Below are 26,718 nucleotides of genomic sequence, written 5' to 3'. Positions count from 1 at the left end.
AAATATTGTCTCCCAGTGTTTTACACTGTGAAAATATGTTAATATACAAAGTTAATTGACTGGAATGCATGAATGCATGCATTTTTACAGAAGAATTATTTTTCTAAAACAATGAAAGGACTAATATAATATTAAGTTTATGCAAGAAAGATTTTAGAGAAAAAACTCCCTCTAATTAAAAGGAAAATAAAGTAGCACAGATGTCTCCAGTATGAACTAACTAGCTCAGAGTAAATGTTTTGTGGGAGAACAGTCAATACGAGTAATAATATAGTAAAAGTGCAAAAGAAGATAAAGAAATGGTGATTTAAAAATAAATCCTAAAGAAATAAATACACTTGGAAAGCCAAACATGTGCTGAAAGTAATAGGGAAAAGATTTGGTTTATTTTAAATTGTCAAACCAGACAGTTATCCAGGAGCTCTTAGAACAGGTGTTCAACTCTACAGCACAAAGCCGTTCCCATGATCATGAACTGTACATTTATTTAGCTAGCGAGGTGCTCTATAGAGTGACGGAGCTGGCAGGGGGGCACGTTTTCCTGACCAAAACCCTGGACGTGGCAAGGGGGCTCCCCGGCACGGCCGCCTCATGAAGCACGGAGGAGTCGCTTCCACGTCTGTGAGGCCGGAAAGCGGTGACTTTGCCATGTAAAACGCTTTGAGAGCAGAGGCTGAAAAGTTGTGTATGGAGAAATTAGGGCTTGAATGGGGAAGTAACTTTTGTGTGGTGCATGACTCAGGTTGAAAGGGTTAACTGTTGTCATTAAAAATTACAGTTGACATTTTCTTCTGAGTTAGCAGGGAGCTGGCGTGCCGCCGGTCCCCAGTGAGAGAGGAGCGGGGGGGTGGCTTCCACGCACGGCTGAGAAGGGGCTGGGAGTTTTCCAGCCCCTGAGGTTGCCGAGAGCGGGCGGCGGTGCTCCGGGGGAAAGGCAAGGGACGGAGATGTTCCCCGAAGAGGCAGTGAAAAAACCAAAGCCCTAAACTTGGGGAAAGGAGAGAAGACGCAGCCTCGCTTGATGAGGGAAAGAAAAAAAAAAAAAAAAGGTAAATATAAAAAACCCCACGACACGCCACGACGCGCGGCGATGAAGCGCGTTCCCACCCGCCCGCTCGCCACCACCACCACCACCACCACCACTACCACTCGGAGGCCGGTCCCCGCGGGGTCCTTGCCGGGTGCCCGCCGCCGGCACCCCTCGCTCCCGCCGGGCCCGCCCGGCCGCTGCCGGCGCCGCCCGCGGCGCAGGCGCACCCGGGGCGGGGGGGGGCCGGAGCGGCGCCGCGCCCTCGCTCCGCGTCCCGGGCGGTGTCTCAGCGCAGCCATGTCTGGCGGCGCGGGGCGGCGAGGCGCGCTCGGGCGGCGGCGCCCTCTGTGAGGCGGCGGCGGCGGACGAGCGGCGGCGGCGGGCATCCATGTCGGCGGGCAGGGATTAGCGCGGCGGGCGCCCAGCCGAGCGGAGGCGGCTGCCGGCCCGTCGCCCCCTTCCCGCGGGGTCTCCGGCGGGAGCGAGCCGTACCCGGCTGGCGGGGGCGGGTGGACATGGCTGACCGGAGCGCGCCGAGCTGCCACCTGCGGCTGGAGTGGGTCTACGGCTACCGGGGTCATCAGTGCCGCAACAACCTCTACTACACGGCGGCCAAGGAGATCGTCTACTTCGTGGCGGGGGTCGGTGTGGTCTACAGCCCCCGGGAGCACCGGCAGAAATTCTACCTGGGGCACCAGGACGACATCATCAGGTACCGCTGGCGCCGCGCGCTCCCGGGCCCATCCCGCCGCGGGCTCCGACCCCCTCCGGCCGTCCCGGCCCCGCAGCCCGGCTCGTCCCCCGCCCGCTCCTCCCTTCCCCCTGGAACGGGGTGCAAAAATCCCCCCGCCGCCGCATGGCCCGGCTGCCGTCCCGGGCAGCGCCGGTGATGCGCGTCCCGCCGGTGCTGTGGGGATCCGGGGAGCGGACAGAAATACATCAAGGACAGTCAGCGCTTCCTCACCGCGCCCCCCCTTCCCGGGCTTCGCCGTGGGTAGAAACAGCCTGGAAATGGCTTTTAGCTGTCGGATTTAATCAGCCGTGTTGTGTGTGTCCCCCAGTGCCGCCGGTGTGCGGTGCCGAAACTCGTACGGGAGCCCGTGCCCGGCGCGGCAGCCCGAGGGTCGCCGCTCGGTCGCCGGCCGCCCCTGAATGTCAAAGGGCCGGCGGGAGGAGAGGCGGTAATCGCGTGTGTGCCCCGGAGCACTTGGGCTGCGGAGGAGGTTAATCTGTAGCAGGTAGACCTTTGTCTGATGTTTAAATGGCGACGATTACATGGGGAATTAGTGGCCTGCCTGTAACTCACGCAACTTTTAGGGTAATCTTGAAAGAACAGCCTTTCTTGAGAAGTTGAGGTTTCTTCTGTAGCTCATTAATTCACTTGGCAAGGAATGTTACCAGGTGCGGAGTCCATTAAAAAATTAATTACAAACAGATGCTGTGAAAGAAATGTGCTGTTAAAATTTCTTATATGTCTTTCCACTCCAAGGATGCTTTTGTAAGCCTAGTGGTGTGAGATCAGTGAGAGAATTTGAGGAGTATGAAGGGCAGATGTGAGCCTGAGTCATCAATCTTTTCTCTTACAGTAGGTGTCATTGCAGATGGATTTTAAATTCTGATTTCCTTTGGTTTTCCTGTTGGGGTAAGAGCTAGCAGTAGATACTTTTGTAGGTCTTTTGTATGTTTTACAACACGGAATTTATTTTTATGATGCTTAGTGCATGAATGCATACCTCTGTATGTGTTACTCATGAGTAACAGGTACTGCCTGTAGAGAGCAGAATAGTTGCTATGTCTTTCATTTAAGTATTTAGGCACACTAGAAAACTTGGTAATAATGGCCACTTTTCCCCTTTGTTTAAATCTTCTTGAAGAAATTTAATTAGTTCTGAAGTATGGCTGTGAATATTCCTAAGAAGGCTGTCGCATCCATGGTATGTTTCTCCTTTGTGCTAAACACGCGAAGAAAACCTAGTCAATGTACCACGGCAGAGTGTTGTACTAGGGGTGTTGAGTCAGGAGTTTGAATCACTGTTGTTTGCATTACTTAATGTTTTAACATTCTCACTTTAATCCAGGAAAAACTGTTTTCTTAAGAACTTCTAGCCGCCTGTGATGCCAGGTGCTGCGGGAAATCCAGATACACAGCTTGCTGAGGAAGCAGTGGTTCACTGCTCGTTCGGAGGTCGCGGCAGTGTAATATTACACATTTAATACTATGTATTCATGAGTGCTCCCGAATGACACTGTTTGTTTCAGTAGCACTTCTTGTAGCATAAGAATTAAATGGTTTGAGCTACAACTGGGCAAGTTTTTTGTTTGTGTGTGGTAACAGTTTCTTGCTCAGTCTCTCTCAGTTTTGGTACAGTGTGCTACATTTGGCTAAAATGTGACAGAATTGTTTAGACTAGTACTAAACAAAAAAAAAACCCAGAAAAACAAAAAACCAAACAGACAAATCTGCTTTTAAGTCAACTAACTGGAGAGAAAAAGTAAGTCTGTTTTGTGTATGTACTTTGATTTGAATGGTACCATGGCCCAGCATAGCAGTTTCTCCTCTGAATTGTATTGATGAGAGAATATAATTCTAAGTAGGATAAAGCATTACAGGTTTATGCAGTTAGAATTTTGCATGCTTCTTAAATGCAACAGCTATACAGAAATATTAGTATGCTTAAAGAAGAATGCTTGATTTAAAAGCATCATGGCTATTTCTCATAGTATGGTTAGACTTGCATTGTAAGTCTTTCACTTGCTACTTTTTCTAAAAATGCAATGTAGTATCATTTAAATGCCATCTCACACATTTCCTGACTAAACTTGGGTATCTAAACACATTAGTTCTTAATATTTAAAGGAGTTATATGGAGGTCAGATATTAAAAAAAAAAACAAAAAATGAACAAACAAAACAAGAGCAACAAAACAAATCCCAAATCCAAAAACCAGGTGCAAAAATGAAGTTATATAATATAGTAATCAGTGTTACTAAATTTTCTCTCTGTGGATAAACTCAACTGTTGTGTTGCAAAAGAATTAATATATTTTGTGCTCTAATAGTATGTGCAACTACAGTCTGAATGCTGAGATATTTGGGATTTTTTTAGTGAAAGCAATGGGATTAAGTGTCTTTTTACAAGTATGTTATCTAATTTGTGAAAGCAGTTCTGGAGTCTGAAAAATGTATGTATTTAAAGAATCAAACTTTCATGAGCCTAGCTCCATAGCTACAAGGACTAAGCATAAATATTACTCACTACATGGTGATATTATTAGTACTCTTCATTATGAGAACTTTTATGTTGTTAACGTTCTTTGGATGACATTGTAATTGTAAACATCAATCAGGAGAGAGGAACTGCAGCTCTCAAGTCAGAGACCATTTCTTTAGTAGTAGAAAGCAGTGTTGAAGTAATGGATAGTCATAGGACATTTTCCATATGAAATTTCTAACACTAGTAGTTTTTGTTCTGCTTTGGAGTTTTACCTGCTTTTGTTAAATGAAACCCTGTAAACCTGCTGTGAGATTTTCTTATATGATTAGGTGTTTTAACATAATTACTTTTCAGTATGAATGTCTATTCTTCATTTTTAATCATTGTGTTCACACCCCAAATTCCTCAGCCTCAGTTAACTCTATAGGAAGAGAGTTCTCTTTCAGTGTTTGGTCCCTCAGATCTTTTGAAAACTCTTTTGGATTAGAAGAGGCTAATTGAGATAATTTCAAATTTCTTTGAAAATCTATTAGTCTGATTTGGGTTTTTTTTAAAATTTTGTTTTATTTGAACAATCCCTGTAATCCATTTTCAAAAGGAATTTTCTTGCTTGCTGGTAAACTTTTGTTTTTATGTTCATTTTTTAATCTTTTCTAAGAATTACTTTCCAGAAATCAACTTACTATTCTAGAGGATATGGTTACATGTTTTCAATGTTACTTGTCTCCCTTTTCTTATGCATTTGCATATTTTTATTGTTGAGGTCCAAGATGTATGCAAACACTTGTGGAAAGTGTCAGATGCAGAAATGCTTTGGAAATTTGCATCTTTTGGGCATACAGATAACTGAGTTTCTTACATTTTCAGGAGAAAATAAGGAGAAAAATCTTGTACATGAAATCTCAGGTGATTTGCTTTGATCTGTTGCCAGCAGCATAACTTGGATGTCTGCTGTGTTTATGGAAGAGAAGTTCCCCTGTCCAGCCTTGGCTGTGTATGTGTAGGAGATACTAATACTGAATGAAAATGCAAGTTATTCCTACAAAGCTACCAGTTTCAAGTGTGTGTTCTCTAGGATTTCATGCATCACCAAACTAGATTGTGATCTGTAGAATGGTTTGCTTTCTGGTAGCTGAGGAAGAAACAGTACCTTGGTGTGTTCATGTTGGATCTTAACTTTGTTCTCTTCATAATTTTATTTTTTTAGAGGATCATAGCTTATTTAATGTTGGCTAATCTTCCCATATCAGAGACTTTAGAGGGATTGTATTTAAATCTGATCTGTATCAAGATTTCAGAAGATGCCCCCTCAGAGTATTAACTTGTTATAATGTAAAACTCATGCTTGTATAGAGGCTCCTTATCTGTTTGGGCCAGCTAAAGCATATTTATATATTTTATTTTTTTGGTATGAGAAAATTGGAAACCCTGAAATTATCTACGTTTTTAAATGGCTGTCTACTGTCAAAAGCCTTTGATGTTACTAGGACAATTCTCAATGCTGATGTGTTCCAAGGAGACTGCTGACATGATCCAAGGTGACTTGGAGAACAATTTTTTTCCTTCCAATTCCTTCCTTCCGATTCCTTCCTTCCTTCCGATTCCTTCCTTCCTTCCGATTCCTTCCTTCCTTCCTTCCGATTCCTTCCTTCCTTCCTTCCTTCCGATTCCTTGCGATTCCTTCCTTGCGATTCCTTCCTTGCGATTCCTTCCTTGCGATTCCTTCCTTCCGATTCCTTCCTTCCGATTCCTTCCTTCCTTGATTCCTTCCTTCCTTGATTCCTTCCTTCCTTGATTCCTTCCTTCCTTGATTCCTTCCTTCCTTGATTCCTTCCTTCCTTGATTCCTTCCTTCCTTGATTCCTTCCTTCCTTGATTCCTTCCTTCCTTGATTCCTTCCTTCCTTGATTCCTTCCTTCCTTGATTCCTTCCTTCCTTGATTCCTTCCTTCCTTGATTCCTTCCTTCCTTGATTCCTTCCTTCCTTGATTCCTTCCTTCCTTGATTCCTTCCTTCCTTGATTCCTTCCTTCCTTGATTCCTTCCTTCCTTGATTCCTTCCTTCCTTGATTCCTTCCTTCCTTGATTCCTTCCTTCCTTGATTCCTTCCTTCCTTGATTCCTTCCTTCCTTGATTCCTTCCTTCCTTGATTCCTTCCTTCCTTGATTCCTTCCTTCCTTGATTCCTTCCTTCCTTGATTCCTTCCTTCCTTGATTCCTTCCTTCCTTGATTCCTTCCTTCCTTGATTCCTTCCTTCCTTGATTCCTTCCTTCCTTGATTCCTTCCTTCCTTGATTCCTTCCTTCCTTGATTCCTTCCTTCCTTGATTCCTTCCTTCCTTGATTCCTTCCTTCCTTGATTCCTTCCTTCCTTGATTCCTTCCTTCCTTGATTCCTTCCTTCCTTGATTCCTTCCTTCCTTGATTCCTTCCTTCCTTGATTCCTTCCTTCCTTGATTCCTTCCTTCCTTGATTCCTTCCTTCCTTGATTCCTTCCTTCCTTGATTCCTTCCTTCCTTGATTCCTTCCTTCCTTGATTCCTTCCTTCCTTGATTCCTTCCTTCCTTGATTCCTTCCTTCCTTGATTCCTTCCTTCCTTGATTCCTTCCTTCCTTGATTCCTTCCTTCCTTGATTCCTTCCTTCCTTGATTCCTTCCTTCCTTGATTCCTTCCTTCCTTGATTCCTTCCTTCCTTGATTCCTTCCTTCCTTGATTCCTTCCTTCCTTGATTCCTTCCTTCCTTGATTCCTTCCTTCCTTGATTCCTTCCTTCCTTGATTCCTTCCTTCCTTGATTCCTTCCTTCCTTGATTCCTTCCTTCCTTGATTCCTTCCTTCCTTGATTCCTTCCTTCCTTGATTCCTTCCTTCCTTGATTCCTTCCTTCCTTGATTCCTTCCTTCCTTGATTCCTTCCTTCCTTGATTCCTTCCTTCCTTGATTCCTTCCTTCCTTGATTCCTTCCTTCCTTGATTCCTTCCTTCCTTGATTCCTTCCTTCCTTGATTCCTTCCTTCCTTGATTCCTTCCTTCCTTGATTCCTTCCTTCCTTGATTCCTTCCTTCCTTGATTCCTTCCTTCCTTGATTCCTTCCTTCCTTGATTCCTTCCTTCCTTGATTCCTTCCTTCCTTGATTCCTTCCTTCCTTGATTCCTTCCTTCCTTGATTCCTTCCTTCCTTGATTCCTTCCTTCCTTGATTCCTTCCTTCCTTGATTCCTTCCTTCCTTGATTCCTTCCTTCCTTGATTCCTTCCTTCCTTGATTCCTTCCTTCCTTGATTCCTTCCTTCCTTGATTCCTTCCTTCCTTGATTCCTTCCTTCCTTGATTCCTTCCTTCCTTGATTCCTTCCTTCCTTGATTCCTTCCTTCCTTGATTCCTTCCTTCCTTCCTTCCTTCCTTCCTTCCTTCCTTCCTTGATTCCTTCCTTCCTTGATTCCTTCCTTCCTTGATTCCTTCCTTCCTTGATTCCTTCCTTCCTTGATTCCTTCCTTCCTTGATTCCTTCCTTCCTTGATTCCTTCCTTCCTTGATTCCTTCCTTCCTTGATTCCTTCCTTCCTTGATTCCTTCCTTCCTTGATTCCTTCCTTCCTTGATTCCTTCCTTCCTTGATTCCTTCCTTCCTTGATTCCTTCCTTCCTTGATTCCTTCCTTCCTTGATTCCTTCCTTCCTTGATTCCTTCCTTCCTTGATTCCTTCCTTCCTTGATTCCTTCCTTCCTTGATTCCTTCCTTCCTTGATTCCTTCCTTCCTTGATTCCTTCCTTCCTTGATTCCTTCCTTCCTTGATTCCTTCCTTCCTTGATTCCTTCCTTCCTTGATTCCTTCCTTCCTTGATTCCTTCCTTCCTTGATCCCTTCCCTTGCTTGATTCCTTCCCTTGCTTGATTCCTTGGTTCCTTGGTTCCTTCCTTCGTTGGTTCCTTCCCTTCCTTGATTCCTTCCTTCCTTGATTCCCTTCCCTTCCTTGATCCCTTCCCTTCCTTCCCTTCCCTTCCCTTCCCTTCCCTTCCCTTCCCTTCCCTTCCCTTCCCTTCCCTTCCCGCACCTTCCCTTCCCTTCCCTTCCCTTCCCTTCCCTTCCCTTCCCTTCCCTTCCCTTCCCTTCCCTTCCCTTCCCTTCCCTTCCCGCACCTTCCCTTCCCTTCCCGCACCTTCCCTTCCCTTCCCGCACCTTCCCTTCCCTTCCCGCACCTTCCCTTCCCTTCCCGCACCTTCCCTTCCCTTCCCGCACCTTCCCTTCCCTTCCCTTCCCTTCCCTTCCCTTCCCGCACCTTCCCTTCCCTTCCCTTCCCGCACCTTCCCTTCCCGCACCTTCCCTTCCCGCACCTTCCCTTCCCGCACCTTCCCTTCCCGCACCTTCCCTTCCCTTCCCGCACCTTCCCTTCCCTTCCCGCACCTTCCCTTCCCTTCCCGCACCTTCCCTTCCCGTCCCTTCCCTTCCCGCACCTTCCCTTCCCGCACCTTCCCTTCCCGCACCTTCCCTTCCCGCACCTTCCCTTCCCTTCCCGCACCTTCCCTTCCCTTCCCGCACCTTCCCTTCCCGCACCTTCCCGCACCTTCCCTTCCCGCACCTTCCCGCACCTTCCCTTCCCTTCCCTTCCCTTCCCTTCCCTTCCCTTCCCGCACCTTCCCTTCCCTTCCGCACCTTCCCTTCCCTTCCCTTCCCTTCCCTTCCCTTCCCGCACCTTCCCGCACCTTCCCTTCCCGCACCTTCCCTTCCCGCACCTTCCCTTCCCGCACCTTCCCTTCCCGCACCTTCCCTTCCTTCCCTTCCCGCACCTTCCCTTCCCGCACCTTCCCTTCCCGCACCTTCCCTTCCCTTCCCTTCCCTTCCCGCACCTTCCCTTCCCGCACCTTCCCTTCCCGCACCTTCCCTTCCCTTCCCTTCCCGCACCTTCCCTTCCCTTCCCGCACCCTTCCCTTCCCTTCCCTTCCCTTCCCTTCCCTTCCCGCGCCTTCCCTTCCCTTCCCGCACCTTCCCTTCCCGCACCTTCCCTTCCCTTCCCTTCCCTTCCCTTCCCTTCCCTTCCCTTCCCTTCCCTTCCCTTCCCTTCCCTTCCCTTCCCTTCCCGCACCTTCCCTTCCCTTCCCTTCCCTTCCCTTCCCTTCCCTTCCCTTCCCTTCCCTTCCCTTCCCTTCCCTTCCCTTCCCTTCCCTTCCCTTCCCTTCCCTTCCCTTCCCTTCCCTTCCCGCACCTTCCCGCACCTTCCCTTCCCTTCCCGCACCTTCCCTTCCCTTCCCTTCCCGCACCTTCCCGCACCTTCCCGCACCTTCCCGCACCTTCCCGCACCTTCCCGCACCTTCCCGCACCTTCCCGCACCTTCCCGCACCTTCCCGCACCTTCCCTTCCCGCACCTTCCCGCACCTTCCCTTCCCGCACCTTCCCGCACCTTCCCTTCCCGCACCTTCCCGCACCTTCCCTTCCCTTCCCTTCCCTTCCCTTCCCTTCCCTTCCCTTCCCTTCCCTTCCCGCACCTTCCCTTCCCTTCCCTTCCCGCACCTTCCCTTCCCTTCCCTTCCCGCACCTTCCCTTCCCTTCCCTTCCCGCACCTTCCCTTCCCTTCCCGCACCTTCCCTTCCCTTCCCGCACCTTCCCTTCCCTTCCCGCACCTTCCCTTCCCGCACCTTCCCTTCCCTTCCCTTCCCTTCCCTTCCCTTCCCTTCCCTTCCCTTCCCGCACCTTCCCTTCCCGCACCTTCCCTTCCCGCACCTTCCCTTCCCGCACCTTCCCGCACCTTCCCGCACCTTCCCGCACCTTCCCGCACCTTCCCGCACCTTCCCGCACCTTCCCTTCCCTTCCCGCACCTTCCCTTCCCTTCCCGCACCTTCCCTTCCCGCACCTTCCCTTCCCGCACCTTCCCTTCCCGCACCTTCCCTTCCCTTCCCGCACCTTCCCTTCCCTTCCCGCACCTTCCCTTCCCGCACCTTCCCTTCCCGCACCTTCCCTTCCCGCACCTTCCCTTCCCGCACCTTCCCTTCCCGCACCTTCCCTTCCCGCACCTTCCCTTCCCGCACCTTCCCTTCCCGCACCTTCCCTTCCCGCACCTTCCCGCACCTTCCCGCACCTTCCCGCACCTTCCCGCACCTTCCCGCACCTTCCCTTCCCGCACCTTCCCTTCCCGCACCTTCCCGCACCTTCCCTTCCCTTCCCGCACCTTCCCTTCCCGCACCTTTCCTTCCCGCACCTTCCCTTCCCGCACCTTCCCTTCCCGCACTTTCCTTTCCCGCACCTTCCCTTCCCGCACCTTCCCTTCCCGCACCTTCCCTTCCCTTCCCGCACCTTCCCTTCCCGCACCTTTCCTTCCCGCACCTTCCCTTCCCGCACCTTCCCTTCCCGCACCTTCCCTTCCCGCACCTTCCCTTCCCGCACCTTCCCTTCCCGCACCTTCCCTTCCCGCACCTTCCCGCACCTTCCCTTCCCGCACCTTCCCGCACCTTCCCGCACCTTCCCGCACCTTCCCTTCCCGCACCTTCCCTTCCCGCACCTTCCCTTCCCGCACCTTCCCTTCCCGCACCTTCCCTTCCCGCACCTTCCCTTCCCGCACCTTCCCTTCCCGCACCTTCCCTTCCCGCACCTTCCCGCGTCTTCCCGCACCTTCCCTCCCCTCCCCTCCCTTTCCCTTCCCGCACCTTCGCGCACCTTCCCGCACCTTCCCGCACCTTCCCGCACCTTCCCTTCTAGCACCTTCCCTTCCCGCACCATCCCTTCCCTTCCCTTCCCTTCCCGCACCTTCCCTTCCCGCACCTTCCCTTCCCGCACCTTCCCTTCCCGCACCTTCCCTTCCCGCACCTTCCCTTCCCTTCCCTTCCCTTCCCTTCCCTTCCCTTCCCTTCCCTTCCCGCACCTTCCCTTCCCTTCCCTTCCCTTCCCTTCCCTTCCCGCACCTTCCCTTCCCTTCCCTTCCCTTCCCTTCCCTTCCCTTCCCTTCCCGCACCTTCCCTTCCCGCACCTTCCCTTCCCGCACCTTCCCTTCCCGCACCTTCCCTTCCCTTCCCCACTGCCTGCCTGCCTCCCTTCCATCTGACATTGATGATGCTATAGAAAAATAAAATCAAAACATAATGTTAAACCCCATGTATCTTTTTGAGAGCTTTACTAGACTCAGGAAAAGTTTATATTCTGCTTTCTGTGATGTCTGTTCTTGATTTCAAACTTTAGCACTTATTTGTACTTCTCCTTTTGCTGAATTATCTTTATGCTGACAAAAGACAACTGCACAACTGTGCCAGTCACAGAAAGAAGAATTATGTTTCTCTGTCAGAAGGAGACAAATGAGAAGGAGTGTTATCTCTGTCCTACTTTTTTAATATCCATTATGTGAGCTAGCTGGCAAATAATAGTGTTTTTGTATATTCTTCCTAGAACTTTATCACTGTGACTACTTGATTAAGATGTTTGTGGTACATTTAGGTTTTATTGCTTAAGGTAGTAGCTGGCACATTTTATGCAAGTAAGAGCTCTTGAATCTCTGCTGATAATGCCATTTATGGCTCTGCTGTTGAGCAACCATAGGCTATGTCTAATAAGTTAATTTCCCTCCTTGTATGAAGTCTGTATATTTTTCCTTGTCTTGGACTGTTGGGGAAAAGAAACCGTGCATCATCTGCCCTAGGATTCATGCAGTATTCTGCTTTTAGGGCAAATGTAACTTAAAAAATAATTCAGAAAACATTCAAATTCTTTACTATTAGGAGTTCTAGTGCTAGAAACTAACCAATGCAGTGCTACAAAGACACAGTTCTGTTTTCTGTTTGGTTAAAATGTGGTTCTTTCCCCTCTTTGTGCCCCTCTGTATCCAAGACTGTAGAGAGGTAAATTGGATGTTTACAGAGAGCAGAGGGATATGCAAGACAGATAGAAAGAATGGCAAAGCATTTGTCTGTCTTCTCACAGAGACAGGGTTTGGCTGTTTCCAACAAAAGAAATTGCTTGTCTAAATCATGGCTTTTGTTAAGACAATTTTTCCTGTTGCTGTGAACTCTGTAGGAATTACCTGAACTTTGTTTCCCAAGGAATAAAAATAAGCAGCTAAACCTCTGGCCACTAAACTGTGATCTTTCCAGGCACTTTATTTAAGAGTGTCATCTTTTTATATTTCAAATTTCAACTTAATATACAATAGATTGTCCTGCCTGAGATACTATGATTTTGTTCCTGTATTCCAAGGCAAAATAAACCATTTCATTTTAGTGTCAATATTTCTTAGGTTCTAGTGAAAATCAAAACCACTAAAATAATCTCTGTTCTCTGGTGTTAGTGCTGTCTGCCAACTCCTATTTATCTATTTATTGTTGCACTCTGAGTGTTAGTGTAACCATCAACAGCTAAGGAAATGTTGGGTTCTGTCAGCTGCTTTCTAAGACTGCTCCTAGATAATGCTCTCCGGGCGGGAGGCAGGTTCAGCCTTCCTCTGTGTGGCTGTCAGCTGTGGTTTGCAAGCAGAAATTCTAGCAGTACAGTGATTAGTCACATCCTAGTTTTGAGTGGCAACAAATCTTTCCCTCAACCTCTCTTTTCATTAACTACACATTGTTATGACTTTGGATCACCTGCTGTTGGACATTTTTAGTAAAGATGCTGTGTATTTCTACCACCTCATTGTATCGTTCTGTCTCTCTTTGATCCGTTTTTGTTAGATTCTAGTAATTAAAAAAAAAAAAAAAGAACAAAAGAGAGTATCTTCTCCGAAAAAGAGCCAAACAAGTCTCACAAGAACATAGAGGGAAGTTATTTTTCGTCCATGTTTTGTGTTCCCCCAGAAGTCTGACACCTTAAGAGTTCTCTAAAAACCTCAACAAACAGTTGAAGCAATTGAAAGTTGGGATATTTGCTGTCAGGTTTATTGTCTTGCTCTTGTCTGGAATAAATGATGTATGTTTCTGACCTAACTCCAGATGACAGTCAAGCACAAATGTTAAGCAATGGATACTAAGTACAGCTACAAAATTCTGTCAAATGAAATTCTATTAACTGGTTTGGCAGAAGATCTATAAATTTTCACTAGGAATTTAATGATTAGTTGTGTATTTTGGATTTCAGGGAATGTATCTGAAGGAATACTGTGGTTGCCACATAAGGAAAAATTTCTAATTATCATGTGCAACCTCTTGTGTCTTTTGAATTATGAAAGTGACAGGGGAAAAAAAACCTTCAGCATTTTCTGGTGAGGAATTCTTTGTATGCATCTGAATTCTATACAGTCCAGATCTTTCTTTCTAGAAAAGAACTCTGTTGTTTTGTTATTTATTCATTTGCAGAAAGGTAATCTCCCAAACTATATCAGTAATTATAGCCATCAAAGAAGGCCAGTTGTCCCCCTTTGTAGCCTCTAATAACTAGAGGAAAACAGGAGTAAAATCCATTTTATAGTTATGCTTCAAATGTGAAATGGATCATGCATCAAACTTCATGTATCAAACAGTAACTTGTCTGATACTTAGGAAACATACAAGGTGCAAAATATCTGGATTATTAGGTATGGTGTTAGGAAACTTGTTCTTAAGTCCCAAAGAAGGTCCTTGGTAGGAATATTTCCCCTTGACCCAGTGCTGGTGAGGCTGCCCCTGGAGTTCTGCAGTTCTGGGTTCCTCAGTACCAGAGACACGAGGAACTACTAAAGAGTGCATTGAAGGGCCACAAAGTTGATAAAGAATCTTGACCATCTCTCCTGAGGAAAGGCAGAGCTGGGACCATTCAGCCCAGAGAGGAGAAGGCTCAGAGTGCATCTTATCAATGTATATAAATAGCTGAAGTGAAAGTGTAAAGAAGATGGATCCAAGCTCTTTGCAGTGGTGCTCAGTGACAAGTCAAGTGGCTTTCCAACCAAAAATAAAACCTATAGGCCCATGCTGAACAGTAGGAATTTCCAGAATTGGTGGTGCAGTTTGAAAGCTTCGGTGTTTTGTCTACAAACATTATTTATTACTTTCTTCCCACATGCAAATTCAAATAAAAATCATTTAATGTAAATCTAGGTAAGGAAATAATTTTTCAACTTATATTTTCTTGAAGAAAATTAGACATTAACTATAGGTCATGGGATTTTGGTATGCAATAGAATGTTTGCTGTGAAACAAACTACCTTTAATAGTATTTTCTGTAACAAAGAGCGGGCTTTGGGGCGTGTGCTGGTAGGTTCCTGCTCAAACATTCACACTTGATGAGGAAACCACGTTATTGCTTTGAAGGATGAAAGCAATGTAATGCTGAAGTCCTGTGAGATACCATTCTGAGAGGTCAAACACAGGCACCCAAATCACCTGAGCAGGTTAATTCACCAAGCTGTTGTACATTATGGCATTTTTCTTTTCTGAATATATTTTGAAGAATTGATTTCTCTTTTTCCCCAGAAAGTTTATATTTCCAGCTGAAAAATCATGTTTTCTCTTTAGCTTATTCTTTGGGCCTATATAGTGTCATGGTTTTTTTTTTTTTTTGTTTACACTAAAGATAAATCACTTTATCATCTCCAGATGATCTTTTTGAGCATACTCAGTTTATTTCCCTCCATGAAAGAAGTCATGACTTAAAACCTAAATTATATCATAATTAAACTAAGCAGTCCTCCTATAAGCCTCTTTCTTCAATATATTTTGTCTATCAGTCAAAATGGCATTTCTTACAGCAGAAGCAATTGCTAGGACAAGGTGAGATAATTACTCTGCTGACCATTTTATACTGTGGTTCACAAGGGCAAAGCCCCAGTTAAGCTATTGCCAACTTTTCATGCTAAGTGGTCTCAAATTGTCAAATGTGTAAAAGTCTGACAGGAGGATCTGGAGGATTTCATATTTTAACAGATCAGGGGGAGAGGTGAAAAGCAATGATGTGCCTTCTCCCTCAGTAAAATCAAGTTTTCTCATTAGTTCCAGATCTGTTCTGGAACATGTTATACTGTCTGAAAGGTGTTTTTTGAGGGATTTAGTGTTGAATCTTCATAATTTTTTTTTTTTTTTTTTACCTAGAGTTGTGTAGATCATCTTTTTAAAAAATAATTTTCTTGGAATTTTTTAGGAATACAGAATAAAAACTTTCCTGGATTCAGTTTGAAGTGAGACTAGAATAAGCCTGTTGTTTAATACAACTGCATACCATTGAAAATTTTATTTTCCCTAATTAAAACTACACAAATAGAAATACCAAAAATGTCCAACCAGAACTGAACTTTTAAAACATACTAGAAGTTGATTAAAGTAGATCAGCACAGCAAGGAGCTACAGGCTTAGGAGCTTGCCTTCATGCATTGTGCTTTTCATAGCCAGCAGTCACATCACCTTCTGATCTGATTCTGTCAGCGCTCACAGGCAAGGTCAGGTCAGGTCAATACTTAAATGGGAAAATGTCTTGGTGCTGTAGAAAATGCTTTTCTTGATTTGGTAGTTGAGTCTTTTTCTCAGAACTATTGCAACAACATGAGGCTCTAGGGAAATATCTGAGAGGAACAGGAAACATAACCAAAAGCTTAAGAATCTTTGATTCCTAAAAATTGTGAAGTATTTCCGCAGAAATTCTGGGGTCTGCACTAATATTTTAATTTTTCCAAATTGCAGTCAGAGAAGTCATGTTTCTGCTTACCTATGTTTGTTTTCAATGTTTCAATATGTCAGTCATTCTCTTGATATAGGCAGGAAAGTAGATAATATTCCTGGTTGATTTGTTAACAGCATTATGGGGTTAACATACTGTGTTTGCAGTGTTATTATAGTAGTGATAAGCAGCAACCTAGCATGTTTCAATAAAATTGAACTGTTGATTTTTTTATTCCCTTCTAATTTTTTTAGATGGAGGACTGTAGTGTACATGTTCTGTATGACATATCAAAAATTAGTTTAGATTTTACTGTAATTAATAACACAAGTATTGTGGGCTTTTTAAAAAGGATGTGTGCTTGAAACAGAATCTGAAATAATTACAAAAAGATCTGTCTAGTTTTATATCATCTGCATTTTGGGGTATTCGAAGTTTAAGCTGACAGTGATATTAAGCCAAAAAATCCATAGAATTTAGTCTTTTATAGTATCTCAAGGGTTTTTTTTACTTCAAGGTGTCGTTTACCTAGTTTTTCAAAACATTATTATGCAACTTACAGAGTTAAATTTGTGATTTAGGGCAGCACTTTTTGTTAGCATCACTGACTTGAAAAGAAAAATAATTTATTATTCACAAAAGTGGCAAAGGTTTCTAATCTGTAGTTATAAAGATTAGTCATATGCTCACATTAAAATTTAGATTTATTAACACACATTTAAATTATAATGCTTTTATATTATGATCAAGGAAATTGGCTTATTCACAATATATTTATTTGACTTGAAATAAACTGTTGACTTTGCTTCACATGGTATGCAAAGCTACTGGGTACTTGAAATGTATTGAAAAGAAAAATAAAGCTGTAATTTTTCCTTAACTTAGGTAGTGGAGTGTGAAAGCTCCCATTAACCATCTTAATAAGTTGGTTGAATGTTTAACCTAGTGTTGATGTTAATGGTGTTGAACGTTCTCTTCACAAGACACTTAGTGAAGATTTTTTGCCCAATGAGATTCTGGTGTGTCATCTGGTGTAGTATGAATTCCCCTGGTGTAAGAGTGAAGCACCTTACAGAATGTTATAGATACATACAAATCACCTTCATTAGGGCACAGATTGCTCTGATTACTCCACTGGCTACAAAAGACTTCCATTTCTACAATACCCAGTATCATTATTTACATTGCTGTTGCAGCTATTACCATAGTAATAGACTTGCAGGAAGATGCAATGCTTCATTTGCACAAAAAATGTCAGAATCAGCCAAGATTGCCTTAACTCTTGGTAGCAAAAGCTATGATTGAGTTTTTAAGCCAGGTTTATGATGCCTATCAGTTTTATATTGCAAGAGATAGAAACCACAAAGAATTCCAGTGTGTGCACCATCTGATAATACCATTACTACTCTACATTTAAAGCAAGATGTCTTTGTGAGACCACTTCTGTTAGAAAAGCAGTTTTCCTTGTTATTTCACCTGGCTGCTAGAGGATACCTGCATTATTAAATCTCCAAAGAAATACTGTATCTTTCCTTCAGTGTAGCTGTCCTCAGCCTAGTTGCAAAAGACTTTCCTTTAACTGGGAATCCTTGTTACTCTTGAGAGACTTCCTGCTGGACTCCTTTTGAATAAGTTCTGTAAGATGGTGCCTGATGCTTATTCTTCTATGAAAGCCCTGGGTATTCAGATATTACTTCAGAAAATCCAGTGAACAATCCTTCCAACCATTTTTCATAGGTTTCTAATTTAATTTCACTGCTTGATCTTCCAAGCTTTTTCAGAGGAATTCCTTTATAGTACCTATTGCTTTGGGCTGCAGACAGGATGGATCCAGACTTGCAACTGTCTGCAAAGGTCAGTTTGATTCTTTTGATTTAAAAGCACTGTCATTTTAGCAAAAAACCCCCAAAAATAAAAAGAAAAAAACCCCAAAACCCCACCCCAAAACAAAACTGTCTAGTCTAACAGCAACGTCCAAATTCTAATAGATCAAATATTCACAGGTTCATCTTTGATAAATATTTTAGGAGGCTCCTTTTTTGGGCTCTGAATTCAAGAATTGAGAGAAACGTGTGCAGAAAGTGAGTCAGTGTGAACAAAATGGATCAGTTTTAGAGGTACCTGCAGTAGTACTTCCACTGGTGGCTTAGCCAGACTGGGGACAGGTTACATTTAAGGAAATCTTTCATTCTTTTACACTGTGTTGACTATAGAAAGTATTACACCTTAAACTTCCTTTGGCTTCATATGAAGTATGTTGATATTTGACATAAAATTGCACGTAAACAAAATGCTTGATTCAGGTGAAACATTCAAATGAAAGAAAAGGAACAAACTGAGGCAAAGGACCAGACCTAATTATAATCCATCCAAGCTGAAACCTTTCTAAACCATGTTTAGAAATTGCTCATAGTTACATTAAAAACATTGTGTTCTCACAATGCCCGTACATTTCACTCCTGATTACTTAATGTAGGTTTTACTTTACCCCAACTGAGAATGAAATTTGTAGATATGACATATTTTTATAACAAGGTTCTAAAAGAATGTGTTACTGCTTTGATTCTTTCTATTTATGTGGCACATTTCTTGTGACTAAATCTAGTTGGTTATTTTAAAAATAACAGTGACCCTTCAATTTTCTGAACCATAGGGTAATTTATTTCAAGAGCAAAGCTCCTGTAAATGTCAGACTGTGATATAGGTGCATGCAAATGTTATATATATGTGCCATTAGGGGGAAAAACCTAAAATCTTTTTAAAGGTAAAAATCACTTTTAAAAAATTATGCATTTTAGTTGTGGTGTTTTTATCTCCATTTTATCAAGACAGCTTGCATGCAGAATGAGTGGATTAATTCTATGTTTTGGTTAGCTGACAACAGTATAAACCTTTTCCTGACTTTTAGAACTATGCTAATCCCTGTTCCTGGTTTATAATCCCTCTACAAGAGCAAGCAAGGTGAATGATGCTTTATCTTAGATCAAGACAAGGCATCTGACAGCATTTCAAAATTGCCTGAAGATTGATTGTGGCGAGTGTGACATTTTGAGTGAAATAGCCTTCTGGAGTACTTGGGGAAATGAAAGGAATATTTGAAGAACTGGTAAATGTTTGATTTGGGCTTTTTGTTAGATCAAGGTTGCACGTTAAATGATATTTGTGTTTTTCAGTTAAAGGTTCCTCTTTTGCTTACAGTTTTTTCAATTGCTGTTTCTTCTGTCATATAAATGAATACCACAAAAATGAATAGCCTTTGAAACATTCAGTATTAATTTATAAATAATAATGATTTTGTCTTTTGCAGGTTACAGCATGTGTTTATGAGAAAGTGTATTACATTATATTATAATACACAATGTATTACATTACATTCCTCATTGGGATTAGCCAACTAGATCAGTATTCTTGAGATAAATATAATTTTTAAGCAGAAGATTTGTATTTTCTTGAAAGTGTTACACATGAATGCTCTTTATCCATCTTCTCCTTTTTACTGGTTTTCAGTAATTAAGTTTGTGAATCCACATGGATGACATCTTTCATTTCCTACCAACTACACTTTGACTTCTGAGTCCCTATAATATTCTCTAGTTTTCCTGTGCTTATTTCCTGTGTTATTTATGGTTCTGGTACATGTGGGGATTTTGTTTTAGGAGATGGTCTTTTGTGTAAATACTTTTGTGACCTCTACGGCATTTTTATAGGTTTTTTTTTTTTTCTAAATAAGAGTTCAGATGTTGTCCCAGTTTGAATGATATCCTGGTTCCTTTCACTTTTCACTTTTGTAAAGTTAGATGCTGAGATGGTCAATTTGCAACAAGCATTAAATATAGCCTTGACTTTTTTCTGTAGGAAAGCACCTCTGTGGAACACTTGCATAACACCTGTAGGCCTGATATACTCAAGAACTCCTGAAGAAATCTAGTGTATCTGCAGTGCCCAGAGCTGGCAAGATAGTGTTCTCTTCTACTCTAAACCTTCTTTGGTTGGTAATGAAGTACAGTCAGTTGAAGCACAGAATGAATGTTGTGCTTATCTCAGCTTTTTTCAATAGCAGTTCTGCCACTGCCTTTTCCCTACCATTCCTTACATTAAACTAGCTGCTAATTTTATCAAGATTTTTTTTTGGCATAAAAGAGCTTGTCAAAAATTGTCACTAGGTATTCTGTGACTCCACTCAAATATTCAGATGATAAGTTCTTGCACATTCAGAGATATTCATTAATATGTCCCACAGGAGAAAAGACTGAATTGCTGTTTAATATACTTATTCAGAAATATGAAAGAAAATTGTACATTCTGTGGGGCTTTTTTCCACTGTGATACTATAAGATTTAGTATAAATTTTAAAAATAATAAATGGAAGGTTAATCTAGTGGTTAAAAACTGTTCTACATCTCATAGAGAAGAAGCAAATCATAATGACTGGGTAAAGGGATGTTCAAAGAGTCTTAGTAGTAGTGAAAGATTTAGAAGCATGAAAATTTTTTACATCAAGCAAGTTTATTTAGTTAACTTGTACAGTCAGAAGCATCCAAAATAACCTTTAGTTGAAAAGAAACCTTTGAAATGGTCTTGGCTAAAAAATTTGAAGTAAACACTTCTTTGACCTTAAATAATTTATTCTGTAGATTTCTAACACAGCAATGGAATGAGTCTTTGTGCACTGAAAAATGAGTAATTTAAAATGTGGTAAGAACTTTTTCAGTTTCCCATAATTAAGTGGCTATGGCATGACAATCTTAATTCAAGTAGTTTCTTATCAACTGGCTAGAGCAGGAAACCAGTGTTTCCACTTTAAACCGCATTGTTTTTTTAATCTGTGATTATTTATAGGTTTGTATGCTTTTTACCACGTGTTCAGCAGCAAAAGACTGCTTTCTAGCTTTGTGGATGACAAATCCTAACCAAATAATTTACTAGTACTTCCTGATTTGTTAAGGGTTGTCTTTTGAGTAATCAAATCTAGTGACCCAAAGGAGCTGAACAGCTGCAGTTCACCCTCCTAAGTTACTGACAGTGATTGCACTGTCTTCTCTCTGCAGATCTTGCACTTCTGGTTTCCTCTTTCCTTTTCGATTTTTTTTTTGTGGTTTTTGTTTTGTTTTGTTTTTGTTTCCTTGCTGCTAGTTTGACACTTTAAACAATGCTTTAAATAATTAGTCTGTGCATTGTCTTGTGAGGAAAGAAGGCAGTTGGATACTTTTTTAGGTGGGATTCTTACCTTCAGGCTATGGTATGTCCCATTATTGTATAAACAGTTCTTTAATATGAATAGCTATTAAAGAATAACAGGACATTATCTTAGCAAATTTATCTCCAAATGATTCTAGAGTCTATTATATTTCTAACTTTCGTGTGAGAAGATTTTTTAGCTAGGAACACGTAAGTAATTTTGCTGTCTTCTTTTTCAAGGGGCATATTAGAAAATAAATTTTTTCCTCAGATTGTGAAAACCTGGTAATTAAATTGTCAAGATCATGTAGAATTTTTAAAAATCCAGCAACCCCACTCAGTCAAACCATGAGTTCTCCTATTGGCACTGGCAAAATTATTCATATTTGAAAAGAAGGGGAATATCTTTATTTTTAATCAGTTTTCTAGACATGATAACTTGCTAGAAAGCTGAAACCCATCCCTTCCTCAGCAGTGGAGGATATGACAATGCAAGACAAAAATGGACAACTTCATACAGGGGCATATGGTTCCCAAAATATTTTACTCTGTTCTCATATTCAATGAGTTTGGAACTTTGCATCAGTGCTACTTTACTCACTCTCTAACTCTTTCCTTCTCTATGAAGTACATCTAGTTTCTCTTTTTTGGCCCCTCCCTGGAGTTCAGGAATAAAGAGAAGCCCAAAGCAATCTTTAGGATTCTTTCTTGTTAATCTAAAGACATTCAGATCTAAAAGGAGAAAATATGGAATGGTAATGAGATAAACTGTAGAATTATTGGAAATAACCAATGTACAGTTTGAGTTCACTGTCTCCACTTAAGACTCTCTTACTTTGAGTTTGGATGCTTGTGCAGCTTAAGGAAGTTTCAGAGAGCTGTATTTGGCATTATTGGCTATGGGGCAATAACTGTATGGAAGGCCAGTAATGATGCTCCATGATGAATACTGCTTTGTTTTGTCTATGCAATATAAGGTGCTCTGACTTGATCTGTTTAAACTTTGATGAGAAATGTTTGCTGATTACAGCTCTTTCTGCTTTAAGATCTCAAATAGTATGACAGAAATGGTTTGTAGCTTCCCCTGTTATTCTTTCTGGGAAATATGGATAAATCACAGCAAGTAAGAAAATATTCTCAACTGTATGTAAATTGTCTGTAAACATACCATTAAAATATTTTGCTTTATTTAAGCATAGAAACAATTTCATACTTGAAATTAACTCTTCATTAATAGATGTCTGAGATGCTGTTATTTTACTGCAGTATTCTTTTGTGCATTTTTACTGGTGCCCTAGTTTTATGAAGCTCAGGAGTAGTCACATGAATATATTCTTGGATTTTCATCCAATATTGTTGCTAAGGAAACATCATCTTTAATACTGTATCCTTGTCTGCAGCTTGTCTGTATTAATCAATGCCTGCTAATGCTCAGTACAAACTAAGTAAAGATGAAAAAAAAAAGAATCTTAATTTAATTTATTATCAAGTAGTTTATTATTGACTATTCTCCTTCAGTATCCCCTGCCACTACAAACCTTGCACAAATTGGAGGGTCTTGTCCCTGACTCTAGTCTCATTCTACATAGACACAACATGGACAGGTTTTATTTTTTTTCATTGGCTGCCATTAGTATTTAATATAATAATCATTGGTCTTGTACAGTGCATGGATCTGGTGAAAATGTTGGGAAATGCTTACATATTGCTCTAAAAGGGAGAAAGAACCTTTTCTGTATGTGTGAAAATGAGGAGCTTGAAATGAGAAACATATCGCTTTTCAGTATGCTGTTAAAATTCTACTACTAAAATTCAGCCCAGTTTGAGTATCTGGCTAGGAAATGACCTGTCATTCAGACATATCAGTGGAACTCTCAGTTCACTGCAAGTCCAGCTATTTAGTTTGTTGCAATAATGACAGGCAAGTTTTTTGAATTTTCTATTTCTGCACTCTTCTGAGAAGTACCAAGTTCTAGAGCAAATTTAAAAATTAATTTGCCTTAGCAGCTTGCTAGCTTAAAACCTGCTTTTTGTTGTGATCCCTTTTGCCTTTTGGACATGTTCTTATGTATCTACTTCTTCAGAGACACTACATTAGATCTAATATCTGTTGTGGAAAAGCCCAGGTCAAAAAGGCCAGAGGCAAACAAGAAGGCCTGAAGAACTTGTCTCATTAGGAATATCTGTTTCCTTTTTTGGACAAGCAGCAGTATCTCATTCATCAGCTTAGTCATCCTTCAAGGACGAGCAAAGGAATCAAGCACCAGTTTACAGTCTAGCTGTGTGGGCTAGATGCAAGCACACTTTCAGCAGTCTAACCTGGCTAGGTCATACCAGCTCTCATTAGCAGGGTAGTAAAGGGAACACGAGTTCTCTCCTTCTGAGTGCAGGAAAGGGAACATGTGTCCTTTTCTTCTGAGTACAGAGCTTCTTATGCCACTAAGCAACCTCTTCCTTCTCCATAAAGAAAAAATAAAATGCAAGAAAATATTTGTGAGGGGCTGTACCTAAGCCCACAGATCCCACACAGGCACATTTGAAAGCTGCCTTTAGAGCTGAGCCTTACCCATACTTTTCTGCCTGATCTCAGGAACAGAATGGATGAATGGTAAGCAGCTATTGCAGATGCCATCCCAACAGTTGTGTGATTTTAACACCTCAGTAGAGGTGTGTTGAAGATCATTCCCAGAGTATCCAGGGAGAGCTTGAAATCATTGTTTGGTCCTGTTAACTGCATCACACTCATGAGTTCGTGTAGTCTGTGTATGGAAAGAGTCCATTGCTACTTATTTCTGGGCACCCATTCCAGTTAAACTCTTTCTTTCAGCACTAGGAAGGTATTTAAAATGTTTTGCTCAGGGCTGTTGTAACAATGAACATTCTCAAGTATGTGAATTTTATTGATGCTTCTGCTCTAGAGGTTAGATCAAGGTACTGTATTTTTATATTGATTGCTATGCTTATAGGGATTGCTTGATCGCTCATAGTCCAATGAAATAACTGAAAAGAGTCACATTGCATAAAATTGGAATCTAATCCTTGATTTTTCATGAGGACCCAAAATTTCAGATCCATAATTCTGCATGGTGCCCCATGGGAATAATAATAGCCAGCACTTTATTATTAAGGAAAAACATTGTCTTACCATTCATGTCTCTTATCAAAATCATGTAAATATGTGTAGTAGTTACTTTGTTTAGCGTTGGCAAAAGAAATAATAGTCCCTTGACTTTTTCCATACTTGTCTTTTTCTTCTGCTCTGAAACCTGTGAGATGCAATAACTACAGGTAGTACTTTAAGCTGTCCTTTGCTCCTTGGTCTCTAAGAAAAGGTGAGAAAAGGTATTTCCAGGTAGGTGTATTTTCAGCTGCTGCTAACAGCTTTGCTAAATTGTTTCCCTTAAACTCACCATATTTGCATTTTTAAAAAAACCTTGTTTTCTTAAAGTATTTATTGTACATTTATTTTTTTCTTCTTCAATGACTGTCTAGAAAAGTTATTAGCAGTTTACTATAGGGACTGCAGTGATAGGGGAAGGATGTCGGTAATTCTACAGTGTTGTCTGTTGTGATTAAAATACAGGCTTTGGATCTTAACTTGTGCTGTATTATTATCCCATCAAGGCAGAATTTGAGCTCAGTTGTTTAAGCCAGTATTTTGTATTGTGATGTAGAAAGAACTAATACTGTGATGCTGCTATTAGTTGTTATTTGCCATTTATTAATTAGAAATAGGGGAAACCTTCTCTGTATTTACCTAATATTCTTTGAATGAAATTAGTTGGCATGCTTGGGCTAAGGACAATGTTCTCCTTTCCCTTGGTAGTGCTTTACTGTTGTCTGTTCTGATACACTGTGTCTCTCTAAAGACTCTAGGCTTATCTCTGTATATGTGTATATATATATATATATACATATACATATATGTGTATATGTGTATATATATATATATGTATGTATGTATGTATGTATGTTAAAAACATACAGAGATAATTTTTGTTTGCTATAAATTGTTTTGTAAGGTGTGGTGTGGGAATGCTTTTGCATGTATGTGTGTCCACAGTGGTGTCTGAGTGTTTTGTTGTACATGTGGTGTGGCTTTTGCTTGTCTAAAAATGCACTATGAACTTGTAGCACAGATCAGGACAGGACTGAAGAGGTGATGAATCAGACATAAGACTGTTGTGTTTTTTCTATTTTCTTCTTAGTTTCTGTCTCTTTTTTCTTGCTTGTTCTTTTTGCTTCCTTTTTCAAATTTCTTCATTGTCCATTTGGTCTAATCACTCCCTTTTTGTGGTGCCGTTCTAAAAAACCAGATTATTTTGGATGCAACATTTTCTCTCCCTCCAGATGCTTTTCCTTTTTCCTGTGAGTACACCATCTGCCTTTGTGTGCTCTGGGAGATGTGCAGGTGTTAGTCAGTATTAGGTGGCAAAACTGAATTGAAATGTGGTAAGTTTTGCTGCCAGCTCCTTTCTGTAATGTTTTTTAATTGTGAAGTTGCTCTGTCAAAAAAAAAAAAAAAAAAGGGAAGAACAGGGAAACAACTCTGGAAGTGTTGTGAAGAAAAGTGGGAAAATACTGGTTACTTTATCCTGGTGCTGAGGATAACAGGGAGTAGCCAAGAACAGAAATTCCCATAGCAAAATGTAAAGATTTAGGGCTTTTTACCTTTTCAACTTTGAAGTTAGAAGTTCTGCTCAGTTTTGCATGTGGAATTTGTCAAGCAGTATCAACCAACTAAACTGCTATTTTAAAACAGAAAAAATATAGAGGTGTATTGTGTACTGTAATGTAACTTCATGAAATATTAAGCATCTTCTAATGTGGTTTTCTCTTGTTCTTTCTGTATATAGAAAACATATACATCTTTTGAATTAGATTTTTTTCTGGTAATTTCCTGGTTAGCTTTAACCTTGCTGTTTTTCTTTATATTTGTAGACTTTGTTTGTCTCTGCCCTTTGGACTTTATTTATCAAAACCTGTGTTCAAGTTAAAGATCATCTTACCTTTGCAAAGTTCTCGACCTTTCTCCTTTCCAAATCATTTTGAGAAGACAAATATACTTACTGTGTGTTGTTAGTGGTTCTGTCCACCAGTCTCTCATGATCATTCATTACCCTGGGTTTCATCAGGCTAGGAAATTTTTTATCTACATTAAACAGTCAGCTTTGGAAATTATGTCTTCCTGACTTCTATCTGGTATTTCTACATCATTCTAGACTGCTGTACCTACTATGTGTGGACTGACAGTGATCAAGTAGTTTGTCTGGGTTTCTGTTAGAATCTGTTCTTATTTTTCTGTATTATGAAATCTGAATCCTCAGACCTTGTGCTCTCCCTTACAGCTTGCTGGCATAAACAAAACAAAGAAATATCTTGCTGACTAGAATGTTTCCTAGCTTGGTCCCAGATTTGGCAAAACAACTCTGATGATCCTCAAGTGCACTCTGAAAGACTGAAATACAAACTATAAGAAAATTCTCTACAATATTAGAAATGTGGGGAGTTAATAATTATTCAAAACCAGCTATTCCCAATTGTTCTGTATTAAAATTAAGACATTTAAGATAATCACTCTTCAGTTTAGTCATCTGAAGTGTAGTCATTGCCTCTAGTTTAAGCTAGGCATGCTTTAGGTTGCTGTACAGTCAGCAGAGAGACAGCTCCAGGAAGCTGTCCTCTCATAAAAAGGACATCAAATACTGTGTGGAATAAAGAGCTTCTGGAGATGCACATCTCTCTCCATCGATGATTGATGTGTAAATAGTAAAACACTAAC

The 26,718-nt window shown here is 41.6% G+C and overlaps 1 protein-coding gene across 1 annotated transcript in view; it reads left to right on the top strand.

Annotated features, from left to right (window-relative positions):
- Nucleotides 1-1,498: 1,498 nt before the first annotated feature.
- Nucleotides 1,499-26,718, top strand: part of EML5 (EMAP like 5) — a 109,007-nt gene continuing 83,787 nt past the window's right edge. The window contains exon 1 of the mRNA XM_005520204.3: nt 1,499-1,742. Within this exon, the coding sequence (XP_005520261.1) occupies nt 1,546-1,742 (197 nt within the window). The 5' untranslated portion in view covers nt 1,499-1,545. The remainder of the gene's footprint in view (nt 1,743-26,718) is intronic.

The sequence above is a fragment of the Pseudopodoces humilis genome, chromosome 7, assembly GCF_049639895.1.
Source record: "Pseudopodoces humilis isolate 2021_Gansu_Grassland_sample_001 chromosome 7, ASM4963989v1, whole genome shotgun sequence".
NCBI lineage: Eukaryota > Metazoa > Chordata > Aves > Passeriformes > Paridae > Pseudopodoces > Pseudopodoces humilis.
The sequence above is the reverse complement of the archived record's forward strand: the minus strand, read 5'-3'. Positions and strand labels throughout refer to the sequence as shown.